The 19,403-nt window shown below is 49.2% G+C and overlaps 1 protein-coding gene across 2 annotated transcripts in view; it reads right to left on the bottom strand.

Moving 5' to 3' along the window:
- C16H4orf50 (chromosome 16 C4orf50 homolog) overlaps positions 1–19,403 on the bottom strand; it is a 129,996-nt gene that overhangs the window by 53,486 nt on the left and 57,107 nt on the right. For both annotated transcript variants that reach the window (XM_055245430.2, XM_063619720.1), the window contains 3 exons: positions 19,007–19,055; positions 16,581–16,702; positions 8,349–11,183 (listed from right to left, as the gene is read on the bottom strand). In XM_055245430.2, the coding sequence (XP_055101405.1) occupies positions 10,938–11,183; positions 16,581–16,702; positions 19,007–19,055 (417 nt within the window). In that variant the 3' untranslated portion in view covers positions 8,349–10,937. The remainder of the gene's footprint in view (positions 1–8,348; positions 11,184–16,580; positions 16,703–19,006; positions 19,056–19,403) is intronic.

The raw sequence follows: 19,403 nt of genomic DNA, 5'->3' as shown, positions 1-19,403 counted from the left end.
AGCTCATGATCTAGGTATTGGGCATTAGGGATGCTAACATCACAGAAAAAGAGAAAGCCAGGGCTGGGCACGGTGGCTCACGCCTGTAATCCCCACACTTTGGGAGGCCAAGGCGGGTGGGTCACCTGAGGTCAGGAGATCAAAACCAGCCTGACCAACGTGGTGAAACCCCACTTCTACTAAAAATACAAAAGAGTGCAGTGGCTCACGCCTGTAATCCCAGCACTTTGGGAGGCCGAGGCAGGTGGATCACCAGGTCAGGAGATCCAGACAATCCTGGCCAACATGGTGAAATCCCGTCTCTAATAAAATACAAAAAATTATCTGGGTGTGGTGCCATGTGCCTGTAGTCCCAGCTACTTGGGAGGCTGAGGCAGGAGAATCGCTTAAACAGGGAGGCAGAGGTTGCAGTGAGCTGAGATTGTGCCACTGCACTCCAGCCTGGTGACAAAGTGGGACACCATTTCAAAAAAAAAAAAAAATTAGCCAGGTGTGGTGGTGGGCACCTGTAATCCCAGCTGCTCGGGAGGCTGAGGCAGGAGAATCACTTGAACCCGGGAGGCAGAGGTTGCAGTGAGCCAAGAACGCACCATTGCACTTCAGCCTGGGCAACAGAGTGAGACTCCATCTCAAAAAAAAAAAAAAAGAGAAAGAGAGACGGCCAGACATTTGCCCCTGATGGAAGAACTTAACACCACCTTTAAAGGAGTTTTGAAAATAAAACCATTGAATCTGGATAAAATCAAAGCTCTAGAGCTAATGGCCAATTCAAGGACAGACAGCAGAGGGGAGAGCGCAGCAAACACCACAGCAGGGACACAGCAGCAAGACCCCCGCCCTGCGCACATGAAAAACTGTAGCACAGTGACCTGGTTTCCTCAACAGCATGCTACAAGAAAATAAAAAGAGAAGGAGGCAGAAGCTATAGATGAAAAGACTTTAAAGACACACCACCAGTGTTCACAGATTGATGAGTGAACAAACAAGATGTGCTTCTCCCAGACAAGGGAAGATTATTCACCCTCAAAAGAAGGAAATTCCGGCCCACACTCCAACACGGATGAACCTCAAAGACACTACCGAAGTGAAACAAGCCAGTTGCTCACAAAAGGACAAATATTATGTGATTCTGTTCAGATCAGGTCCCTAGAGTAGCCAGACTCATAGAGACAGAAAATGGATTGGTGGTTGTCAGGAGCTGGCAGAGATGAGAATGAAGAGTTAGTGTTTAATGGGAATAGAGTTTCGGTTTGGGAAGATGAGATGGGTTCTGTGGGTGGATGGTGGTGATGGTTGAATAACAATGTAAATAAATGTATTTAAAGGTTAAAATGGGAATGTAAATAAATGTACTTAAAGGTTAAAATGGGCCGGGCCCAGTGGCTCATGCCTGTAATCCCAGCACTTTGGGAAGCCAAGGCAGATGGATCATCTGAGGTCAGGAGTTTGAGACTAGCCTGGTCAACATGGTGAAACCCCATCTCTACTAAAAATACAAAACAACTAGCTGGGCATGGTGGCGGGTGCCTGTAATCCCAGCTACTCCAGAGGCTGAGGCAGGAGAATCACTTCTGGAAGGCAGAAGTTGCAGTGAGCCAAGATCGTGCCATTGCATTCCAGCCTGGGCAACAAGAGTGAAACTCCATCTCAAAAAAAAAAAAAAAAAAAGTTAAAATGTAAATAAAATGTAAACTTTATAGGTTGGTGCTACTTTTAAATAGCAAAAACCGCAATTATTTTTGGACCAACCTGTATGTTCTGTATATTTTATCACGAAGACAGACAATCACAGTGTGAAGACCTTATTTATATTCTGATTCAAATAAACTGCAAATAATTTTTTAAACTATAAAACTGACAGACCACTTAAAAATTTGAACACTGATTGGATATTTGATGAAGTGAAGGAGTCGTCATTTGAGGTGTGACGGTGGTATCATGACTGTTTAAAATATGAATTAAATGATATGATATCTAGCTTTACTTCAAAATAATAGGAATGGAGAGAAGGGGGTGCTGTAGAAATGAAACGAGATTATTCTTGAATTGGTCATTGCCGACGTTGCCGATGTGAGGTTCCTTTTATTATTCTGTGTACTTTTGTAAAGGTTCGAAGTTTTTCAAAACAAAATATTTTCAAAAATGGGGTTGAATCTGTTCTTTCACTCGCTAAGTCCTCCTGGGCAAGCTACTTCACCTCTCTCCTGCCTGCCTTCTTCAACCAGTTTTCCACTCAAGATGGCACTTCCTCCAGGACGCCTTGACTGATAACATCCAATAGAAAAGGTCACCCTCCTCGTTTCCTACTCACTGTCTCCACCCTGTTTTTCTTCCCTCACAGCATCAATCAGGACTTGAAATTACACAATATATATGAATCTGTGTGTAGCCTTTCTCTTCCTGATGACTTGTTCATAGCTGAATCCCATACACCAAGAAGCATGACTGCACATAGGAGACGATCAGTAAGCATTGATCATGGGAATGAATGAATGGAGTGGATGAATGAATGAATGAATGAATGGATGGGTGGATGAATGAATGAATGAATCACCCACGGCATTAAGGCAATGACAAGAGTCCCTCCAGGTCAGCATAAGCATGAGTGAGATAAGGTGCTCAGCCCACACACAGAACAGAGTAGGGGCTCATGGCCACAATTTCATCCCCAAAGCAGCATGTGCTTTTCTTGCACTTGTTTTCATGGACCCTCAGCTCCTAGCTGGATGGCTGGCTGTCTTCTGGACCAGAACTAGAGTCCCGTCGAGAGTCCCCTCATTCTATCTCACTGCTCCCAAACCTGCCAACTTGAAAGTTTCTCTATGCCATGAGCGTCCTATTTACAAACTACAAAAGGTAGTTTTCTGTACAAGGTTGAGAGACTATCAATCATTCACAACTTAGTGTGAAATAGCTAAACCAAGTGGCTTTTCTCATAACAATATAGTAAAGCCACCTGCATTGAGGGAATGAAGCGGGGGTGGGTGGCACATGATTGTGAAACAAGAGAGACTCTGGAATGAGAAACTGAGGCTCAGAGAGGCTATGTCACTTTAGATCCCAAAGCTAGTTAATGACAGATCTGGTACTGGTATCCCAGTCTGTCTCATTCCAAGTTATTGTTGATTACCCTGCAAACCAACACTCGGAGAATAACCTTCATGAGCAAAGAAATACAAATGTGAAGCTGAGAAAGGAAGTCACTTTATCTATGGGGTGAAATTTATGGCCCTGTTAATAATGGCACAGATAAAATTCCATAATAAATGGTCTAAGACAGACGGTATGAAATAAATAACAGTCCTTCCAACAGAAAAATAAAATTTCAAAGCTGAAGAGAGTCTAAAGTCTCCCTGCTCTACCACCCTCCACACTTCCTGTTTCTTCTCCATCCCTTCCTATAATGCATTCACTCTCCGTCCTACCTACCTTCTTGCTAATCCAGACCTCTTCCTCAACCCCAGCAAAACTCGGGCCCTCTCCTCCTTCGGCAGCAGGTGGCAATGTGGCAATGTGCAGGAGGAGCTGGGTTCCAATCCCTCTCCTCCTCTGCTCTTCCCTGAACCATTGCCTTCCTACTCCCTCTACTCCCAAAGCAAAAATAAAAAGGATGATAAAATTTTCTCATCTAACAGAACTTGCACTAGAGACAGTGAAAAACAATAAAATATGTGCTTGGAAGTGCCATTAAAATAAAATGAAGCAACTAGTTCATGGAGTCATTCAACAAGCATGTATTGAGCCCTGGGAGGAGGCCAGCACTGTTCTAGGCACCAGGGATGGAGCTGCCAACGAACCAGGGTCAGGAGTCGTAAGAGGCAGCTGGATCCCGGGTGGAGGCGACAAGACCTACTGATGGAGGCGATCTGAAGATAGATGGGTAGATGATAGATAGATACATAGATAGATAGATAGATAGATAGATAGATAGATAGATAAGAAGAGAAGGATGAGAGAATAGAAGTTAAGTTACTTTTCAACTTTCTTTGCTCTACTGAATTTGCACAGAAAGCCAATGAGAAGCCAGCTGAATTGCACCCCAGAATCCCAGAAGGGCTGGCAGTGGGGACGGCAGGTGCCTCCAGAGCAAGGGAGCAGGGCGAAGTGCATGAGCACTGGCTGGCCCCTCCTCAGAAGCAGCGGGGCTGGTCTCTGGCCCCAGGCGGCACAGTCAAGGGACCACCGCTCCCCACCTGGCTGTGGGTGGAAAGTCCTTGGCTGGGGACCTCCATCCACTCCATCCACCCCTTCCCTCACCACTTCCCTTCCTTAAGGGAACCTGGGGGGAGATATTCCAAACTGCCTAAAAGGTCAAGCGCTAAAGAGAGAAACGGGCTGGCTCCTTCGAGGACTCCATCGTTCTTTTCTGGACGTCTCTACTTAGATCCTCAGGGAGAAGCCAGAAACAAAGCCGGGTTTCCGGGAGAGGAAGGAGCGTGCTCAGAGAGGCCACGGACATGCACAGTTCCCGGCACCGGCACTCCCTCCTCCAAGAACAACTCGTTTTGGCACCGGCTGCGTGTGTCCACCTCTGACTCCACTTGAATTCCCTATCATAAGTATTGGTTTTGCCTAGAAATATTTTATGCCATTGTGAAGATATTCAAGGAACAGCCAAAGGGAGCCAAAAGCTGCTGGGAGCCTGCTCTGTGATGAGCACTATTTTCAGGTGGCTGCTTCTGGTCTTGACTCCTGTCCTGCATGGGGTGTCCTAGGTCTGCTGTGAGAGGCAGGAGGCTGGATGCTCTCAGTTCTTCCTCCTCCTGCCATAGCAGAGGAGTGTGAGTCCCCGCCCCACTGATGTTCATGCGACTTACTGTGGCATGGAGCGGGCCTGAATCCCAGCCCTCTGCCTGAAGCAAAGCCTCCCAGCTGAGCCCAGCCTGGTCAGCCGAACCCTAGCCGAGCTGCAGACCAGAGAGTGAGAAAGAATGGCTGGGAGTCACTGAGTTTGGGCTGGTTTGTTACACGGTAGTATTGCGGATACAGTTGACTTACACAGAGAGGTTAAATGACTCACCTAGAGACACACAGCTATGAAGCAGCAGCTCCACGACCATCCCCACTGCTTTGGGTCCTTGTCCAGTACTAACCTGGCCTCAAGCTGGGCACGGGTGGAGTCACAGTAACTTCCTAAAGGAGGACCCAGGATGCAGGTGCTGGGACTATTTGGGGATAAAAGGCAGGATGCAGTGACAGCAGTATCCTAATCCCACCAGTGAGCAGAGAGCACCGTCCCATCATCCCACGGCAGGACTGCTCGCAGGCCAGGTCCTGGGAGAGTGCCAGCCTCCTGAGTCTGGCAGGAGGGCGCATGGGGGCAGGTCCAGCCCCTCTGGCACCATACAAACTAAGCTGGAGGGCCCTGCTGGGAGGCCTCGGGGACTCCAAGACCTGCCCACCCCAGGCTGCTGACTCAGCATCGCTAGGTCTGAGTCAGCAAAAAACACTGTGCTGGGCCACACAGTGCCTTTGTGCAGAATTGCAAAAACATGCCCGCTCCAGGTGGACATAGGTAGCAGGGCTTGGCCAGGACGGCTGAGGCAGCCTCTGTAAAAGGCACTGTTTCCTCCAGACAGGCACAGCCCAAGGAAAGAGTATTTCAGCCCCTTCTGCCCCTGGACCAAGTGACTTGCTTAGGACACAACCTGAACAACCAGACGCAGTAGCTCTGGAAGAGCGGGGTCAATGCCTCTTTGGTTCCTGCTGCTGACAGTGAGCCCCACCCAGCAGCCAAGCTAAGAGCTGGCTCTGCCTCCCCAGCTCCCAGGACAGCAACAGCACACAGTAGGCCCACAGCAGTCAGTGTGTGTGCCATGGATGGACTATCAGTGACAACAGGGAGTGGCTACTCTAGGCTCCTGTCTGCAGCCTCCCCTTGTGTGTGTCAGGCTAGGGGTGGGGTATTGATCTGGGGTCTGATCCAGTGTCCAGCAAACACCAGGAACCCAGCCCCAGGGCTGGGCATGGGGAAGCAGAAGCAGCTGGGAGCCCAGCTCCCCCCACCCCTGACCTCAGCCCTGCACCTGCTGCCCGATGCTAAATTACTCTCGGCCACTCAGACAGAGCCATGGCTCGAGGGCCCCAGGGAGCAATGGGCTGAGATTCTGTAGCAGATGAGGGAGTTGATGTGTGTTGGGAGGGAAAGGAGAGGAGAAAAGATGGACTGGGAGGATGGGGGAGGGGGATCAGCTCCAGGCAGCAAAGCTGACCTCCACTCCCATCTAGGGCTCCCTGGGCAGGCAGTGCATGGAGAGGGGAGGGCTCTGGAGTGTCACATGCCAGCCTGTATTTGATTCATTCGTTTTTAAAGGGTCAAATCAAGTAAAAGTTACTGGCCCAAGCAGCAGGGATGCAAATTCTTCCAGATAAACAAATGTGGACATTTAGGGAACAGAAGATGCCCAGCTCAGCCCACCTCCAGAAGGCCCAGACAAAACAACCCTCAAATCCAAGGGAAAGGCTGTTCCAGAAAAGACAGACCAGTGGAAAGGACCAGAGATGCTGGTTGGGGGAGACCCGAGAGAAGCCTCAGCAGCCGCAGGCATTGAGCTCCTGTTACTTTCAGGATTAAAGCTGAGAAGGAAACCTCCGGACAGGCTCGTTACAACCCCTGCAGACCTCTGCTGACCTGCCCTGTGCACAGGCCCGAAGCAGCAGCCTTGCTTCCCTCTGACCCCTGCTGTCTTCCTCGTGAGCTCTTCAGCTGTGAGCGTGTCTCCCTCTGAGCGCCTGCCCCTACCTCTCCTTCCCACCCGCACCTTAAGTGATTTGTTTTCATTCTGTTTTTTAAAAATGACAAGCATGGAGATAAAGCAGTGGCGGCATTTCTGTAGCTCTAAGCATGTCACAGGGCCCCCCTTGAGTGCTTCACAGACCCTAACTCACTCACACCTCACCACCGCCCTTGGAGGCAGGCAACCCCATTTTACCAATGAGATCACAGAGGCAGGGAGAGGTAAGGGAAAGAGCTGGGGTCCAAAGCCAGGCGGGGGTGTGTGCTTGGCTCCTGGGTCACCTGCCTCCAGCGTTACGGGGGAAAGGATGAGGGGTGGTCACACACCTCGGCTGTGAATGCCACCGCCGGGCACTGGCCACGTGATACCTTTCAAGGCTCCATGAGATAAGATGATGTCACAGGGCTGTAATTTCCATTTTCCCAGGAGGAAGCCAAGCCTGAAGGGGCCAGGCAGAGGGCCCATAGCTGCCGCGTGGTGGATGGGGATAGGAACGCAGGACCATATAAGCCTTCCTGGCTCAGCCCAAAGGCCACTTCTCAGCGCCTCACCAGCCTCCAAATTGCCCAGCGCTCTATCAGTCATCCCCGGCAGCCAGATCCCAGCTTCCCAGCTGAGGTCACTCCTGCTTGTGAGCACCTGCAGGTGGAAACACAGCTGGCCCCTCCGGTGGAGTCAGCAAGCAGACACCTGCTTGCTAACTCCCATCTCCCCCACTCAGAAGCATCCTCGTCAGCACAGCGCCCTGTCTGTGATGCTAAATAGAATCCACACATCACAGGCAGGTGCTGGCAGGGTTGGGGGCCCCAGGCACCCCCAAGCTCTGCAAGTAGATTAAAACACCGCTACCACTTCAAAGAGGGTGAGGAGTGGAGTTTGGCCAAGGCCAACAAAATGACAAATGTTAACTTCCTCTGACCCAGGATTTCCTCTTAGCAATTTACCCTCAGATACACAGTCATGCATATAACCACGGGGATAGGTTGTGAGAAGTGTGTGGTTAGGTGATTTCCTCATTGTGGGAACATCAGAGAGGGTCACACAGCAGGATCACAAAAAAGGCAATGTCTTCCTTCTGGAAGCTTCCACTCCAGGATTACAGAAAGCCATGTATCTCTACCACCATTTCCTACCCCAACCCTACCTGGGCTTTTGCTCATGATTTCTCCTAGCTTGGAGGCCTCCTCTCCCAGGCTGATCCCTGCTCATCTCCAGGACTCAACTCAGAGGGTACTTCCTCCAGGAAGCCCTCCCTGACTGCTCATTGGTCAGCCGCCCACTCCATGGCCCCTGGGCCTTGTGTTGTCCCTGTTCATGTTACTCGGCTAGAGCAAAATCTGGAGGACAGGAACCTGGAGTGAGACTTCTGTGACCAAACTGCAGCCCTTCACCTGTCCTGACAAGTGCTCAGAGAAGCATCTGCTGAGCAGAACTCCTTTGCAGCTCAAGCAGAAGGCCTCCCAGGAGCACAGGAAAACAAGCCAGGCAGCAGGGAGGGACCTTGCACTAATGCTTCTGCTGCTTGGCCTCAGGCCAAGCCAACCCTCTCCTCTGATTTGCTTAAAAGCCGAGGTAGGGCCCCTTTATGCAGTGGGGGAGGGGTGCATTTACCTTGCAGGGTTTAGGGCTCCGCCTCCAGGGAAGTCCACCATTGTTGTTTGCTGACAGTTCGTGTGACAAATTGTTTTCTGCCGCAGAGCCAGGCTGGACCGCCTGAGACCAGCTCCTGTGTGCCAAGTTCCTGCCTGAACCTGCTGGGGTGCCAGAGCAGGTCCTGCCCCCGGAGCATCTGATGGATGGCAAGGAGCCACCACGTGCACTTCCAAAGGCTGGGGTCTACAGACCAGGCGAGGGGAGTCCGCCATCCTGTACTGTGCCCCAGGGAGCCACGGCACAAAGCTTGAGCGGACCCAAAGTGCTAGACCCAGATGGGAATTCATGGCCTGGCAGAATAAGTGGCTCTGCCTTGGAAACATGATTTATTAGGGAATCATTGTGTTAAGCTGCAAAGGTCGTCTTGGTTTGCTTTAATGGATTTCCTCGGTTGCCTTTCTGCCCAGGCCCAGCACGTGAGCACGGCAGAGGGGGGCATGAAGTGACAAGACACCGGATGTCTGAGCTCCTGGGAGTCCTGGAGACCAGATGTGGTGGCACCACGCGCTGGCTCAGCAAGGGCTCAGCTGGCTGTCCTCGACTGCACCGGGTTTCTGTCCTCTCTCTGTCATGTTCCTGATGCTCAAAGCTAATGACATTGCCCCAAAATACAGAGGGAGGCAGAAGGCGGATCACCAAACCAGTGCTGCAGGTCACTTCCTGCTTGGAAATTGTAGGGAAGCCCTAGGGTGGTGGAACCGACACAGGGATCACCGCAGTGGTTTCCAATCTGGGGATCCTTGAGGGGTGGTAACGGGGCCACAGGGTCTCCAGAGGGGTCCCTGAAAACCTAGGTGGACAGCATCATCTTTACTTCTTCCCCAGCAGCATCCAGCCAGACACTCGCCCAGCAGTCACTAAATGCATATTGAATAAATAAATAGATCTGTGGGTAAATCAATCCAGGAATACATGGATGAATGTGCTAACCCATCAGGAAACTCCATAAACGAATTTAAAGGGTGGAACTCAATGTGCCGAGGCCGCGTTTCTTAACGTCTCAATGGCTCCCCAATTTTCCTCGAAATAAAACCCACTAGTTTCTATAATTGTACAACATAAGTCACATGAGATGTTAACATCAGGGGAAGCCCGGGGAAGAGTCTACGGGAACTCTGTGTAATTTTCATTTCAAAACAGAAAGCTAAACTATGTTAAAATAAATCTATGCACTTTGACACTTCCTGGGGAGCCCTCAGTTCCTTGTCCCTGTCCTTGTTTGTCCTTCCATGAAGGGACAGCCACTTCCAGGAGAGGACAGAATTGGACAGGTAGCGGCTTTGGCCTTTCCCTTAAGCCCCTCCGCAGCCCCTTCCCAAAGTGAGAAGTGACATCTCTGGTAGGTGAGCCTGGGTCAGGGTCTGGTGTGTGTCATCCAAGCCCCCAGACTCTCTTTTTGGGGGGCTGCCCTCAGGATAGAAGTGCTCTTCTCCTGGGTCGCCCACCTGATTCGGGGCATGAGTCTCTATTCTCGATGGAAGGAAGGGGTGCTGGATGGGACTGTTTGCAGCTGGCTTGACAAGAGCATGCTTTGCCCACTTCCCCGCCAGGGGCACATCCACAGTTCAGTTTTATACCTCAGGGCCTTTGCACGTGAGTTCCCTCATACAGCAGCACCCTTCCCACCTCACCCACGGGACGATGCCCAGCCATTCCTTCGTGGCTGACTTCCAATTCTCCCAAGCCAAGTAGAACAGACCCTTGCCTTCATCCCATCATTCAGGGCACATGTGACACTCGCGTACGTGCTGATTTACTCACAAGAGTATCTCTCCCATTGTCCTGTGAGGTCCCCGGCGCCAGGATCAACATTGACTTGTCTCTTCTCCTTCATGCCACATTGCCTGGCATCCAGTGGATATCAATAGACGTTTTTGGAGTGAATGGACTGATTAGAAAGTTCTGGTTAGTTTTAACGTTTTTAAATGTAAAATATATAATGACTTAGGTGTTTCACTTACTAGACAAAAATTCTTTTAAAACGTGGGAAGGACCCTGGGGGCAGAAAAAATAACAAAACAATTCTCCATGGCTGATCATGTTCGGAGCTGTGAGATCTGTCCTCGGCTCTCGACCTCAGCATTGGCGACCCTTGGGCTGTAATTCTTTGATGTAGGAGGCTGGCCTGGGTATTGTAGGATGTTTCATAGCATCTCTGGCCTCTACCCACCAGATGCCAGTAGCAGCGTCCCAGCTGTGACAACCAAAAATGTCTCCAGACATGGCCAGATTTTCCCTGGGGGGCTAAAACTGCTCCCAGTTGAGAACCTCTGGACCAATCATTCAATAGGTTTTGGTACAGTAAATATTTCCTATGCTGACTTGACATAGCCAAAGCCAGACTCCTCAGAATTTGCCAGGCACAGGCCAGCATTTCTCTCAAACTCTGACAATGAACACAAAATCCCAAAGCCGAAGACAAAACCACTTGCCACTAAATGAGGGCTTTGATTGCTACCAATTTCTTAAAGCACTCTCTGAAGGTTCTGCTTCAAATATTTATGGAGTCTATGAAATGGCTCCGGAGAATGAGTGGCCCTATTACATTTATAACTCCAGTGGTGATTTATGGACCTGGGAATTGCTGCAAATGCTTTGTCTAAGCTCTTGGTGAAAAGCCAGGATCCTCGCTGGGCTCAGGAGCTCGGAGGGTGCTGAGACGTTATCGACTTGGAGGGCAGGACAGGGCATTCCACCTTTTTCTTGCAGACGTTGCGTGGGGAGTCCCGGTTCCACAGTGACTGCTGCCAGGCACGTTCCAGGATCAAGTGTGGACACCAAGGACAGAGGGAGCTGCAGGCAAGAGGACAATGAAATGGTCTCTGTGTCCACATGTTTGTAAAAGCCCCTCCATTCACAAGTTTAATCAAAGGAAGAGATGACAATGATAGCTAACAGTTACGGGGCACTTTCTGTGCCTGGCACCAAATACTCTTCACACATTGGCTCACTTCCTTTGGTGACAGTTCAATGAGACACACGCTGTCATCACTGCATTCTGGGTCAGAAAATGAGATTGGGGCAGCGTGAGGCTCCCTCTCCATGTCATGTGGTAGGTGCCTGACAATACAGTCATGAGCGGGCGTTCCTGTAGAGTGGATATCCTCTATAAATTTTCTCCTTCCCAGTGATAAGAGAAAGTGACCTTCCCTTGAAAGGGGAAGTAATGTCTTGCTGGTTGCAAACCTCATGCCCAGCACATCTCGGGGCTTTCCCCAAATGTGCCGTCTTACTTGCCTTCACTTAGTTCCCCCAACAAGCTATCATCAGGCCCACTTTATAGATGAAAACCCACTTAACAGTTTAAGAGATTCTAAATGCCTTCACTAAATGTATTAGCTCTGAAGTGGCTGGCTTCAAGTTCAAAGCCAAGCCCATCTGATTTCAAATCTCCGCTCTTTCTACGTCTCCTTTCCAGTCACTATTGTACCTGTGATCCCTTCACGACCAGCATCTCACACCTCTCAGGCACCTTCCCTGCAAATGACAGGAAGGACCACCTCACTAGGTAACATGGTAACATGTGAGTCCTGCTAATGCCTCTTCTCCCTCCTCTGAAGGGTGTGGCAGGTGTGTCGGTGCCTTGCCAGACAGATGAGCAGAATGGAGCCAACTTCTCCACCAGTCCTGGGAGGCAAGAGCAGCCGCAGGTTTGCAATGAGCAGGGCCTTTTGCCTCACCGGTGGAAGACGGCTGAAAAAGAGGCTGGACAGCAGAGGCAGGGAATCGGCGATCACTATGTGCCAAGCCTGACCTTGTCCCTGCCCTCAGCACTTCCAATCCAGTGGGAGAGGCAGACACATAAACTCAATATTATGCTGCAGTGTTCAAGCCCGAAGAGAGACCCACACAGGTGCTGATGAAGCCTCCAGGACGGAAGTGCTGACTGCACATTGCGGAGCTGGGAGGGCCTCATGGAGGCAGTGTCTGAGCTCGGCTTTTGGGAAGGAGCAGGATTCTGTTATGTGTTTAAAACACAAGGTCATTCCGGGCTGACTAATGTGCGCGTAGGAGTCTGGATTCCATCTTATAATAATAATAATGATAGTCTGCCAGGCTCATGCCTGTAATCCCAGCACTTTGGGAGGCTGAGGTGGGTGGCTCACCTGAGGTCAGGAGTTCGAGACCAGCCTGGCCAGCATGGTAAAACCCTGTCTCTATTAAAGGCGCTACCTGTCCAATTCTGTCCCCTCCTGGAAGTGGCTGTCCCTTCATGGAAGGACAAACAAGGACAAGGACAAGGAACTGAGGGCTCCCCAGGAAGTGTCAAAGTGCACAGATTTATTTTAACGTAGTTTAACTTTTTGTTTTGAAATGAATGTCTCCACTAAAAATACAAAAATTAGCTGGGTGTGGTGGTGCACGCCTGTAATCTCAGCTACTCAAAAGGCTGAGGCAGGCGAATCGCTCAAACCTGGGAGGCAGAGGTTGCAGTGAGCCAAGATCGTGCCTCTGCACTCCAGCCTGGGCAACAGAGGGAGACTCCATCTCAAAAACAACAACAACAATAATAATAATGATAATGATAGTTTAAGCCATATGAAATTACTGTTTCTGAGGGAAAGAGTAGTATAATATTGGCAATTTGCTAGGGTTCAATCTACAACAGTGAACATTTACTGAGCTCTTGCGATGTATCGTTCCAAGCACTTTCCACATATTGATTCATTGCATCTTTACAAAATCCAAGGAGATAAGTGCTATTATTATTATCCCATCATACAGATGAAGCAACAGAAGCCCAGAGAGGTGAAGTGCTGTGCCCAAGGCCACACAGCTAATAGGAGCCTGCTGCAAGATTTGAACCCAGGCCATACGGCTCTCAAGCCTGCCTGATTCCCCACCACAGTGACAGCTGAACCCAGGGATGTAATGTTGGATCTTCAGTGGCTGAGTGATAGGATGAGGCTAATGATATAGAGGGCGAAACATTTCCTCACTCACTAAAGATTTGTCAGCCTTTTCAGGACATGTTTGCGTACTCTTAAGCTCTCTTCTTTTTTCACTAAGCTCAACCGTACAGTAATAGAATTGTGTGACATGCGGCAAATTTAGTTACTGCCCTTGAAAACTCCATGGCCTCATTTTCCTTGTAGGTCACTAAACCCCTGGTGTCATTATTTAACAAGTTTGTTTTCAGCATGGGAAGCTCTTCCCCCAAACCAGCCCAGATACATGGCTTGCAGTCTGTTTTTGCCCAGGGCAGGCAGCTCTGTTCCCAAATGCTCATGACGACTGGACAGAACCAAGACTGCAGCGAAAATGCAGTGCTGGGAACCAGGAGCACGTGCCGTGCGCCTTCCAGAGAAACAGCCTGATGGTCCCTGTCTCTGGCTAACTACTTACCCGGCAAGTGCTTCTGAAGGCCTCCCATGGGCCAGGTACCATGCAAAGCATGGGAAAAACGTTTAAATTGACATTCTGCCATCTTGCTGCAAAGAAACAGAAGTCCTCTATGGACTTGAAATGATTTCCGACAGAGGAAGGGTTTCCAGTCCAGTGGCATTCTGTGTTTTTAGTGATAACTTTGAAGAAAGCTGAAGAACACCTGACAAACTTGGAACCACAAGGGTATTAAGATGCATTTTTGGTTTATCCATTCATGCAATATATTACTCCAACTATGTCCTCAAAAGCTTTGCTGCAGGTTTCTGGCCAGTATCACTGAGAGCAGACATTAGAGGGTTCGTTCTCACACTGAGCTCCAGATTGGAACTTTGAGGGAGGGAAGAGGGACTGCTCCTCTTCCCGCAACCCCGCCCCATCCAGGCCACGCCCCATCTGGCCACAGAACGATCAGAGGGCCAGCTCCGGAGCCAGGCGCCCCGGGTTGGGAGCCCAGCTCTGCCGCTTATGAGCTGGGTGACCTTTGCCCCCTCTATGCCTCACCTTTTCTCACAGGTAAAGTGGAGCTGATGCTGATATCTATTTGGTGGGCCCTTTGTGGGACTGGATGAGCCAATGTCGGCGCAGTAAGATTTGGGTATGTTTTCTGTTTCGCTGCTGTTGCTATCACTGTCATCATTATCCTCTTCTAGTCTCCTCTCTACCTCCTCATACTTTATACTCCAGTGATGTTGCTTGCCATGCCTCCAAATGCCTCATGGACACTCACCCTCCCGTCTTTTTGCAAGTGCTCCCTTCGCCTAAAATATTTTCTTCTTTTTTTTTCTTTTCTTTTTTTTTTTTTGAGATGGAGTCTCACTCTGTTGCCCAGGCTGGAGTGCAGAGACACGATCTTGGCTCACTGCAACCTCTGCCTCCCAGGTTCAAGCAATTCTCCTGCCTCAGCCTCCCGAGTAGCTGAGACTACAGGCATGTACCACCATACCCAGCTAATTTTTATATTTTTAGTAGAGACGGGGCTTCACCATGTTGGCCAGCTAGTCTCAAACTTCTGACCGCAAGTGATCCACCCTCGGCCCCTCGAAGTGCTGGGATTACAGGCGTGAGCCACTGCGCCCAGCCTGCCTAGAATATCTTCTACCTGTTGCTGATGAGGTAGATCAAAATAAAAAATCAGAGGTAATTATCCTAGGAATGATCAAAGCTTTGTTTTTATTACTAGATAAGAAGTCATTTAAAATGAAGTTTACCCATCAGAAAAAAAAGTTTAAGGTCAATAACAATAGCTATCTTTTTTTAATACCTCCTCTATTTTTGATTCCAGGCACTATAATAAATACTTCATATGCATGATTTCATTGAATTGTCACAACAAGCCTGAGAGGTAAATATTGTTGTCTCTTTTATCTTCTAGATAAAATAAATTAAAGTAATCATGGAGACAGGAAAGAAGCCATGGGGATAAAAGAAGGGAGAAAAATTACAATCGGCTGAAATAAAATGAGTAAGAGCAGTTTTCCTTCTGAGTAATGGCTGCTTTCTCCTTTTTACTGTGAGCACCTCTGGTGTGCCAGGCACACACTCAGCTCTACCTGCCTGATTTCTCCTCTTAACAGTAGGAGGCAGGCAGCCGCCTTTCACAGCTGACAGTTACGTGCAGGCAGATGAAGTACCTGCCCAGCATCACACAGAACTAAAAAGGGGTAGGGCTGGGACTTGAACTCAGATCTGCCAGACCCCAAAGCTCATAAGTAAAGTAAGTTTTCTCTGGGAAGACAGAGGGGAGTGCTGCTCTGGCAATGACTGATTAGGGTCTTTGGGACCAAACCTGCAGTATGTGCAACTAGAAAAGCTGGGGGGAAACGTAACAGAACATTTGTCTGAAGCCATCTGAGAGCTACCAAGGCCATGAGGACTTGTGAGACCAAAATTGAAAACAGAACAGAAGCCAAGAAAAGCGAGCAGGGCACTTGAGGACCTATTTCCCCTCGAGGTGAAGGCAGGGTCTGTGCAGGAAGGAGCCAGCTGAGAGGGTGAAAAGCGAAGGAGAGCTCTGAGCAGCCTCTTGGGGCCGACAGGGGAAAGGGCTCTCAGATACTCGACAGGCTTTTATGCCCTAGGAGTGAGCGTGAACCGGAAATGCAGCAGACCTCCTGAGCACTGGAACTCCTCTTCGACTCAGCCCTGATGTGAGGAAGATGGCCTGCCCTGAGCAGAACAGAAGAAGTCCTCTGTGGATGGAGATACTGTCAGGCCTCAAATTGTGTCATCAAGGTTTCATACATGATGTCCAACATCCACTAAAAGTCGCCAGACCAGCCGGGTGTGGTGGCTCATGCCTGTAATCCCAGCACTTTGGGAGGTCGAGGTGGGCGGATCACGAGGTCAGGAGCTGGAGACCAGCCTGGCCAACAGAGCGAAACCCCATCTCTACTAAAAATACAAAAATTAGCCGGGCATGTTGGTGGTGGGCGCCTATAATCCCAGATACTCAGGAGGCTGAGGCAGGAAAATCCCTTGAAACCAGGAGGCAGAGGTTGCAGTGAGCCGAGATCGTGCCACTGCACTCCAGCCTGGGCAACAGAGCAAGACTCCATCTCAAAAAAAAAAATGTCACCAGACCTAGGACACATGATTTGACCAGAAACAAACATTAAAATTAGATCATAGAAGGAGACTGAGGGTGAAACCGGGGGGCTGTTCTGGAGTCGGTTGTGTTCTATTTCTTGACCTGGTGGTGGCTTTCTGGGTGTATACCGCTTGGATAATTTGCTAAGCTGTAAATGTGTTGTACTTTCAATAACAAAGTTCATTTAGGAAATGAGGTGACAGGTGCCTTCTCACCTTCAGAGAATCCAGCTGGGCTGTCTGTGCTGGCCACTCCGGCTCGGGAACAGGCCGGGACTCTGAAGACAATGAGCTTTGGAGGACACTGTCCATTTCAGGATTCAAGAGGTATGTCTGAGCTGGAAGGGAAAATTCTCAGTCAAGCCTCCACCCAGGAACCTAGGTGAAAAGTCTACAAGTGTCTGAGCCCTGTCATAACCTTCTTCACTCTCTAGCCATTCCCAGATCATTCCCAGTTTCCATGCCCCGGGGCAGAGGTCCTCTCAGATGCCTTTGAGCTCTCCAAGGACCTCACCCATACGCCTCTGATGGTGCTGTCATGATCTTGGGGCATCCCAGAAAACTGCCTGCCTGCCTACCTCACCTTTCCCTATCTGGCTGCAAGCTCATTCCATGCAGGGACCATCACCTTTGCAAGCTGGCTTAGCTTCGTAAGCCCAGCAACACCTGTGCGGGATCTGGCACGTGGCAGCCCTCCAGAAATGTCCAACAAAAAAATAACCCAATCAGTCTAGCGCGTTTCCTTCTTTGAAACGGGATGAAGCTGAGCAAGAGAGGGAAGGAGACTTGCCTGGGGCCACAGAGAGAAAATTAGTGGCAGAAGCAGACCAGCTAGGATCTGCGCCTCTCCAACTGTGAGAACAGGCACCAAGTCAGGCTGTAGGGACAGAAGGCCAAGGCAGAGAAGGACAGGCCCATCCTGAGGCGTCAAAGACTGAGAACATGTTTCTCTGCTCCTGTCCTGACATCCTGCTATGTGCCAGGGGCCAGACACTCCAGAGGAAGTTCATATTACCTTCCTCTTAAAAGAGTGTATGGCTCAGAGAGGTTAATGAACTCATCTAAGACCACACAGCTGGCAAGAATAGAATCTAATAATAAGAACCACTAGATGAACAGATCTCAGTAGCAGCTCGGTCTTAAAGGTAACACCATCCACACATTCTACACGTTTTTATCAAGCACCTGATCCGAACACAACACTAAACAAATCCTTAGGAGCCCCATCCCACCCCCACACTGAGGGTAGTAAGCTGCGCTTCAACAAGGCCCAATCAAATACCACCTGTTCCCCCAAAACTATTGAAATAAAAAAGAGTAAAACAAGGCCCAGGAAAATTCTGTCTGGTCAGGTAGCAGCTTCATTTTCTTCCTAATAATAAAAATAGGCTGGGTGCAGTGGCTCACGCCTGTAATCCCAGCACTTTGAGAGGCCAAGGCAGGCAGATCACATGAGGTCAGGAGTTCAAGACCAGACTGGCCAACATGGAGAAACTCTGTGTCTACAAAAATACAAAAATTAGCCAGACATGATAGTGGGTGCCTGTAATCTCAGCTACTCAAGAGGCTGAGGCAGGAGAATTGCTTGAACTGAGGAGACGGAGGTTGCAGTGAGCTGAGATCATACCGATGCACTCCAGCGTGGGCGACAGAGCAAGACTCCATCTCAAAAATAAATAAATAAATAAATAATAAAAACAGCGGAATTAAAAAAAAGCACTCATGTTACCAACTCTCTGAGTAACCACGGCTAGTAGTTTAGTTGCTGTCCTAGCTTAAGTTGCAGATCAGACCCAGACGTGCACATCGAATTATACAGTTATAATTATATGAAACATTCCATATCCTAAGAGTTGTGTGTGTGTGTTTTCTTTTTTCTTTTTTTTTTTTTTTTTTTTGATGGAGTCTCGCTGTTTCGCTAGGCTGGGGTACAGTGGTGCGATCTCGGTTCACTGCAACCTCTCCCTCCCGGGTTCCAGCCATTCTCCTGCCTCAGCCTCCCGAGTAGCTGGGACTACAGGCATGTGCCACCACGCCCAGCTAATTTTTGTATTTTTAGTAGAGATGGGGTTTCACCATGTTGACCAGGATGGTCTCCATCTCTTGACCTCGTGATCCACCTGCCTTGGCCCCCCAAAGTGCTGGGATTACAGGCGTGAGCCACTGTGCCTGGCCCATATCCTAACAGTTTTAAACTTAGTAGAACACGGTAATTCCCATGCTGTTGCATGGCGTTTCTCAGTACCATTTTAATGACTATGTTGTATTTCACTGATTATATAGGTTCATTAACAATACTGAGGTTTCCCTCTAATTTTTCACTATTATAGATGCACTGGCAGGAACATGCCTGTCCACAGAGTCTTTCCACATACAGAATTATCTACTTAGGATGAGTTTCCAGGAGTGAAACTCTAGCACTGAGGAATTTGAATGTTTGTATTTTTCCAGTTGTGTTCTCTCATTGTGAAATAAGAAGGCAATGCCACATAGGAAAGGGGGAGGGAGAAGTGGGTCCCATTCCTTTTAGTAGCATGAACGCGACAGTGGGCATCTCCCCCCTGGCCCACCTGTCACAGCGTCCTGCTGGCCTGGACTTTTTCTGAGCACACAGACTTTTCCTGATCAAAAATCACACTGACCTCTTAAAGCTGCCGTCATCTCAGACTTGACGTCCGGGTGGTGGCTTGTCTGCAAGAAAAGACATCTTGGCAGTTATTCTGCATGGCTCTGGAGGGACAGCCTTGCACAGAGGACTGCAATTGGACCAAGCAGGGCCATCACCCCTCCCCGAAAAAAACTGCATTCTGTGTAGGACCAGCCCTGCCTGTGTGCATGAAGACCTCCCTCCTCTTCTCTCCAGGACGCTCAAAGGAAAACAGGAATTGGTTTTGCTCTTAGGAAACATGGGCACAAAAAAATGATTCCATTTCCTTTTCTCAAATTAAATCTCCAAATGGAGACAGTAATAAAAGTGCTTTAGAAACTGCTATTAAAAAATATTTTAATGAGGACATCCGGTGCTCTGATGTCTCCCCT

The sequence above is a fragment of the Symphalangus syndactylus genome, chromosome 16 (genome assembly GCF_028878055.3).
Source record: "Symphalangus syndactylus isolate Jambi chromosome 16, NHGRI_mSymSyn1-v2.1_pri, whole genome shotgun sequence".
Taxonomy (NCBI): Eukaryota; Metazoa; Chordata; class Mammalia; order Primates; family Hylobatidae; genus Symphalangus; species Symphalangus syndactylus.
Note: the sequence above shows the minus strand (reverse complement) of the source record. Positions and strands in the feature narration are given on the sequence as shown.